At 44.9% G+C, this 7,438-nt stretch overlaps 1 protein-coding gene across 1 annotated transcript; it reads right to left on the bottom strand.

Moving 5' to 3' along the window:
- Positions 1 to 2,845: 2,845 nt before the first annotated feature.
- On the bottom strand, positions 2,846 to 6,802 carry LOC104422034 (receptor-like protein kinase FERONIA). The gene has a single exon (XM_039303153.1). The coding sequence runs from the start codon at positions 5,849 to 5,851 to the stop codon at positions 3,122 to 3,124; it is 2,730 nt and encodes a 909-aa protein (XP_039159087.1). The 5' UTR covers positions 5,852 to 6,802; the 3' UTR covers positions 2,846 to 3,121.
- Positions 6,803 to 7,438: the final 636 nt, after the last annotated feature.

Below are 7,438 nucleotides of genomic sequence, written 5' to 3'. Positions count from 1 at the left end.
AAAGTGAAAAGAAAACACATGATTGAAAATTAAAAACAAGGTAGGAAGTAAACAACCAAGTGACAGTTAGGGAAAATGGTAAATCTAACATATAACCCTAAATGATAAATAATAATAAAACAAAAAAAAATAAAACCTGCACCTGGTCGGGTGTTTATACAACATGAAATAACCCAAAACATATATGGGGGACAAATGATACAAAGGCAACTGTTGGATAGGACATCGACCTTGCATTGTCTTCAAGTCTTGAGGATCTCCATCTCCAAAGACTTAATCTAATTCTAATCTAAAAACTAGAACTAGGTACATACAATAGGAAAAAAAAACAATCATTCATGGAAAAAATGATCACAAGTATAAGACTATAAAAAACAATCAAACCATTGAAATGATATGCAAAAAATGAATACATTGGGCATCGGGGTTGGCCTTTAAAATTCATGTGTCGATCCCTCTAGATGCCTATCCCAATTCATTTTTCATGCTCTACAGCCATTGGTCACCACTTGTGTTCTTGCATGGCAACGGACGCTTATAAATCCCTAAATCATGTTCTAAATGAATCCTAAGGTCATCCCATGAAATTAGGCATTGCACCTATACATATATAATAACACACGCATAACGGGAAATAAACATGTAAGCAGGCGCTTGAGCCTTATTTCCCAAACAATTAATCAATTTCAGTAATCCAATATTGGGTCAATTATTCATTTAGTACATTTGAACTAAAAGCGGGTTCAAATCAACAAGAACGGAAAAGTTCAGGCACGTTCATGATATTCAAAGGGTCTGAAAAATGACATTAAAATGTATTTTATTTTCTGTAAATTTTTGTGTGTGAAGTTCAAAATGTGAGGAACAAAGTCCATGGAGACATGTGAAGCAAATTCAACATGAAGATTAACCTAAAAAAATTTTAAAAGAAAAACATAGCAGAAAATTGTGACAACATATGACAGAACAGGGCAAAAAAAAATTGACGCAATTGACAATGGACCCATTAATAATTTGTTCTAAGAAAATTAGACAACATGCATGACATTGTGGGAAACTAACTTCATGAAGTTTTTTTTTTTTTTTTTAAACGAGCTACATAAGTATTTATAGAAATTCAATGAAGTTCAACATTTCATCAGAAATTCAACAAAACAGCAAAGTATCACGTCATGTCAAGAGAGATTAGACCTAGTAAACAAAGTCTAAAAAATGCGAAATTTCACCAAAAAGTAGAGAAAAGAGTGATCAACAAAGTTCGTTAAGCGTCCAACCCAAGAATCTCTAACGAAAAAATCACACGAAAATAATAAAAATCAGACTTAATGGGATAAAACAGAGGTTCCGAATTTTAGCTAAGTCAGATTTCTAACGTAAATTGACAAAAATGGAAAAGGGGCCAAACGATAAGCAAATCACCCGAAATCAATGGCATTGGAAAGATCTAGACGAGTCCTAAGACTTCCTAAGAGGATTCGAGACTGATCGAGGTCAATTTAATGGTCAAAAAATAAGAATCGTGAAGACATGCAAATCAGCCACATACAGAACAGTCAAACATTGCATGAAAAGCATGAAAAGCATTGCAAAATGACTTAGAATTAGAAATGACATGCTTAACAAATTTCGATTGTAATTGGCTAAATTGATATCTGATGTTCACATATCAAATGAAGTTCAAATACGACATACCATGCATGGATGCAAAGCTTGTAACACGTGCTTCAAACGTTGAGAAGACACCATAGCATGATTTGGTTTTTAAGAGACCCAAACAAATGGATGTGGATAGGCTCATGATAAGCCCCTAATTCAATCATAACCATCACAGAGCATGTTTAATTTCGATGATCTAACGGTGTGTAAAAATCTTAAGAAAAATCATACATGTGGAATGCATTGTTGCAAACATTTTTCATGTAGACACTTAAACCTAACTTGGTTTACATGAGTCTATATGAAAATAACAAAACAAAACCGCATAATAAGGTGCACAAGTTATAGTAGCACCAAAATGGTTTCACACATGCAATTTACATATCCAACGATGATCGATTCGCATGAATTATGCCTCTTTAAGCACTTACAACATCTATTACAAGTTACTTGGGAAAAATAATATCGGAAGTGCCACCATTTTCCAGCTATGCTTAATTTAGTGCTAAAACTCTTCGAGCAATCACTTGAATGTCACATTAAAGAAAAGTTGATCATTTAAGTGTTTATTTGGGCAATTCACCCTACGTGGTCTTTTGAATTAATTTTTGAGTTTGACATGGTTTTTTTTTTTTTTTTTTTTTTTAAAGAAACTTGATGTGGACAATCTTTGATTTATGTGGCAAAAAGGGGCTAAAATGATGTCGTATGACCCCTTTGCTCCCCCAAATTGACTTGAAAATGAAACCCTAATCCTCGAGTCTCTCTTGGAAGCTTGATCAGAGAAGAAGATTGACGAACCATGTCTTAATACGGGAGAAGAAGAGATGGAAATAAAGTATTTGGTTGTGGGGTTAGGGTTTGTAGTAGACTACTAATTAACTCACTAACTTACCTTCTCCTCTGCTTCATCTTCTTGTCTTCATCTTGCCTAGTTGCAACAACCAACTATTTTTTTTTTCCGATTCTTAATTAGGACATGCTTAATTTGGCGATGAAAAAAATCAAGACTAGGACAGGGCTTTCATGAAGTGGGAAGATCCCTCAGTCGATAGGCTGTCGTTTCCATCTGTTCAATGATTATTCGTGGAGCAATAAGTCGGCAATTCTCCTAGAATAGCGAACACTCGTAGGTAGACTATTCTCGTTGCAAGCCTGAAGCCAGATTACAGGACTTCTACTCTGGGAATCACTTTGATATTCCTCAATCATCAGCAAAAACTATGAGACTATCTAACATCGATTAGAATTTGAGTACATTCTTAATGACTACAATTTTTTTTTTTTTTTTTGCATAGAAAAATACACAAAACTTATGCGCGTGGAGGCATTTCGCAAGTTACAATTATTGTCCCAAAGCAGAAAAAGAATAAGCAATATTTCATGCTCGATATTTTATAGCAAAACCATGCCATATCCAAATTCGAGAAATATGCAGGAACAGATGAACCTGAATGCCCTTCTCTCAACGAGCTTTGGGATTCAGAATCTCAGAGAAGACAGCCCCAGAGAGCAACTTATCCGAATCGTAACTAGTCGTACTCTCATCATAAACGCCATCGCTACCGGTGGTTGTCGCAGCTGCCCCAAGGCTCTTCCCACCGCCACTGTTGTTAGTGCTGAACACCTCATCACTGTGGCCCATCAGGTTGCCTTCAATTGGAGCCGCGTCATCGTCACAAGCATCGCCATTGTGCACGGACGCAACCACATTGTCTATCACCCCCTGCTCCGAGCTCACCTGTAGCTGCAGTGCAAACTCGAGGCCCCACACCACATCGTTCATGGATGGCCGCTTGGTTCCCTCGTCCTGCAAGCAGCTCATGGCGATCTCGCAGAACTTATTAAGGCACTCGGGGGCGATCGCCCCCTTCAGTTGTGGGTCCACGATCTTGTCGATGCTCCCGCTCTTACAGCAGCTCTGGGCCCAGGCGGCCAGGCTGATCTGCTTCTTCTGAGCCGTCCGGTTCACCGCGGGCCTTGCACACAGCACTTCAAACAGCACCACCCCGAAGGAGTACACGTCGGACTTGTCAGTCAGCTGCTGGCGCCTGTAGTACTCCGGGTCCAGGTACCCGAAGGTGCCCTTCACGACCGTGCTGACGTGGGCCTTGGACACCGACGTCGGCCCGACCTTCGAGAGCCCGAAGTCGGACACCTTGGCAACCCACTTCTCGTCGAGCAGGATGTTGGTGGTCTTCATGTCGCGGTGTATGATGGTCTGCTTGGCACCAGTGTGGAGGTAGTGCAGCCCACGCGCGGCTCCCGTGCAGATCTGGAGCCGCTGCTTCCAGGGAAGGGGGGGATTGTCGGTGTTGTAGAGATGGTCACGGAGAGTCCCGCGCGCCATGTAGTCGTACACCAGGATCATCTCTCCCGCGTCGTTGCAGAACCCGATCAGGGAGACCAGGTGGAGGTGCCGGAGGTGCGAGAGCATCTCGATCTCGGTCATGAACTCGTGGTGGCCCTGCTGCGACCCTGGGTTCAGCCGCTTGATCGCCACTTGGGTGGCGCCCCCATCGACATAGCCCTTATACACGTTGCCGAACCCGCCCACGCCGATAATAAACACCTCGTCGAAGTTGTTCGTGGCCGCTCTTATCTCCGTTAGCGAGAAGTGGCGGCACAGATCCGACGGCAGGGACGACCCCTGGGTCTTCGTTGACTTGGTCGTCGCGTAGGAGAATGGGCCCCACCATGAGGTGCCGTCGCTCGAGGTCGAATCCTTCGCTCTGTTTCGTCGCCGGTACAGGAAGAAAGCCAGGAGAGAGAGCACGGTGAAGCCCGAAGTTCCACCAGCAATGATGGCAATCTTTGCTGCTTTGCTGAGGCTCGACGGTGCTTTGCTTGACTGTGGAGGCCCTGGCGGTGGCGGCCTTTTAATCGGGACCGGATCCGGGTTCAGCCCTGCGAGATTCTCATCTGGATTGTTGATCTTGAATATCTCGAGGCCATTCAAGATGGCATCAGAGTAAAGAGTAGAACCATTTGGAAGCGCGCCCAACGCGACGGAGAGGTTGGTTCTTTTCTTTTGGCTGTCATACAAGGCTACTGCAAAATCTCTATAGACGGGCACGCCCTTCTTCCCGCTCCAACTAATGACATCCGCATGATCCTCGACCAGTTGTGAATCTATAAAAATCTCGAAAACCCTATCTAAGGGTTTATTTATCTCTATCTGGAATTCGCAAAAGTGTAACCGGACCAAGTAGTAGAAGTTCGTGTCCACCTCGACGGACCACGTGAGGTTGTAGATCAGATTGATTCTTTTGTGCGTTCCCATGGTCCTTGCAGTTGTGTATACGAGATCTGGAGCCGTGTAATTTGGCACTTGCTCACTGTAATTGAGTTGGATAGTTGTGTTAACCGGCAAAACTCCGAAGCCCGAGGAAGTCACGTACTCGTCATCTGCTTCCCAGGTCCTGTCCATTCCTGTGTCCTCAGCTGGACTTACAAACTGTCCTCCGATGTTCAAGCGCTTCACCGCTTCAAGAGCATCAGTGGTACGGAAGGTGAATGGCGCCAGCTGACCTGCCAACGTGATTCCCTTGGTTGAGTCAACGACGGTGTTGTAGTAGAGACTTTCGGGCATGGAAACGACTTCGATTCCATTCACGAAAGCGTACGGGTCTGAATTACCAGGAGTGGGAGTGAACGTTATGTTCAATATCTGGTCCTTTCCGACACTTAAGCAGAACTCTTTAGAGAAGTAGCCCACGGAGCGGGTGTAATCAGCGAAGAGGGAAGCGCTGAAGTTGTGGAGCAGGGTGTAGCCAGCGGCCTCGACTGAGAAGAAGGAGTCGGCACGGCGGAAGTTGGGGTAATCCGAAGGGACGAAGTGCAGGCGAACGAATTTGGGCCCTGCGGTGACGTGGAAGGTGTAGGCGAACTCGGAGCGGGAGAGGCGAGCCGTGAGGTATGGGACGGCGCCAGAGATGCTGGGAGATGAACTGCTTGCCTCTGCTGCGGTAGAGGAGTGAGTTTTCTCAATTGGAGAGTAGTCCGAACGGTCAGCGGCGTCTCCAATCCAATTCCGTCCACCCACAGGGGAGCTGGTGTTGGAGCCGCAGTCGACGGCGATATCATCGGTCGGTTGGTAAGCGCCAACGTTGTCGCCAGTGACTGAGACCCAGAGTGCTTCGAGCGAGACGGAGATGAAGATGAATAATAGAAGTGGTGGTTTCATGTTCTTCATCTCGCTGCTCGACGACAGAGAAGGTCGCAGTTGGATCGATGAAAAGAAATTCACAAGGAGAGCGGGGTATCGGAGACGAACCAATTTTGACCGTGGGGAATTAGGAAGGAGCGCGGAAGAAAAGGCCAGCACTAGTCACGTGATTAGTGGAAGACCAAAGCTGTCACTAAGATATCTGCAAGGGATACAGCCCTCGCATGTCACGAGAAAATCAGCGGGCGGGATTTGTACCCTCGCCGGTGCGCTTTTCGTGGAAGGCTTAAATTTCAACGTTGTCGCCAGTGACTGAGATCGGGAGTGCTTCGAGCGAGACCGAGATGAAGATGAATAGTAGAAGTGGTGGTTTCATGTTCTTCATCTCGCTGCTCGACGACAGAGAAGGTCGCAGTTGGATCGATGAAAAGAAATTCACAAGGAGAGCGGGGTATCGGAGACGAACCAATTTTGACCGTGGGGAATTAGGAAGGAGCGCGGAAGAAAAGGCCAGCACTAGTCACGTGATTAGTGGAAGACCAAAGCTGTCACTAAGATATCTGCAAGGGATACAGCCCTCGCATGTCACGAGAAAATCAGCGGGCGGGATTTGTACCCTCGCCGGTGCGCTTTTCGTGGAAGGCTTAAATTTCAACGTTGTCGCCAGTGACTGAGATCGGGAGTGCTTCGAGCGAGACCGAGATGAAGATGAATAGTAGAAGTGGTGGTTTCATGTTCTTCATCTCGCTGCTCGACGACAGAGAGGGTCGCAGTTGGATCGATGAAAAGAAGTTCACAAGGAGAGCGGGGCCTCGGAGATGAACCAGCTTTGACCGTGGGGAATTAGGAAGGAGCGCGGAAGCGGAGGCCAGCACTAGTCACGAGATTAGTGGAAGACCAAGGTCGTCGCTAAGATAATCTGCAAGGGGATGGAGCCCTCGCCTATCACCAGAAAATCAGCGGACGGGATTTGTACCCTCGCCGGTGCGCTTTTCGTGGAAGGCTTAAATTTAATTGCCTAGAAAGGTCAGGTCAGTGGAACGACCACCGGGTCCCATGCAATAATGCTCTCCCCTGAGGGACCACCCCCAAGCCGCGTTTTCTATATTGCGTCCTTCCATTTTCAACTTTTGTCATCTTTCGAGGAGCGAATATCGCGACTCGTTCCACTTCCGAAGTCACGAAAATTCCACTTAGAAAGCCATCTGTACTGGCGAGTCTTTACAGTCTGATCCATTCAAAGGGTTGGAACGGGCCGGTCCAAAAACCGGAGCGCGTTTGGACGGTACTGCTGCAAGCTTGAAATATTAGCTTGGACGGTACATGTTAGTAGCCTCTTCGTTGAGGATATCCAAATAGTACAAATCTTCCGTGGATATCTTTGCTTTGTATTCGGTCAATTGGAATATGTATTATCTATATAGTGGATTTTTTTCTAATTGAGAAAATTCATCAACCTAAGACAAAGAGAAAAGTCTATATATTTTATTTCGCTATTCAATTAAATTTAAATCTATGATTCGTTATTAAAGTAGATAGCAACAACCACTTTATCTGATATACGTAATTTTGATTTCTCAATGGATTTACATCTTTCATTAAATGGAATTCTTT

Source organism: Eucalyptus grandis, chromosome 10, assembly GCF_016545825.1.
Source record: "Eucalyptus grandis isolate ANBG69807.140 chromosome 10, ASM1654582v1, whole genome shotgun sequence".
In the NCBI taxonomy this organism is placed as follows: Eukaryota; Viridiplantae; Streptophyta; class Magnoliopsida; order Myrtales; family Myrtaceae; genus Eucalyptus; species Eucalyptus grandis.
This window is presented reverse-complemented; position numbering and strand designations above follow the sequence as displayed.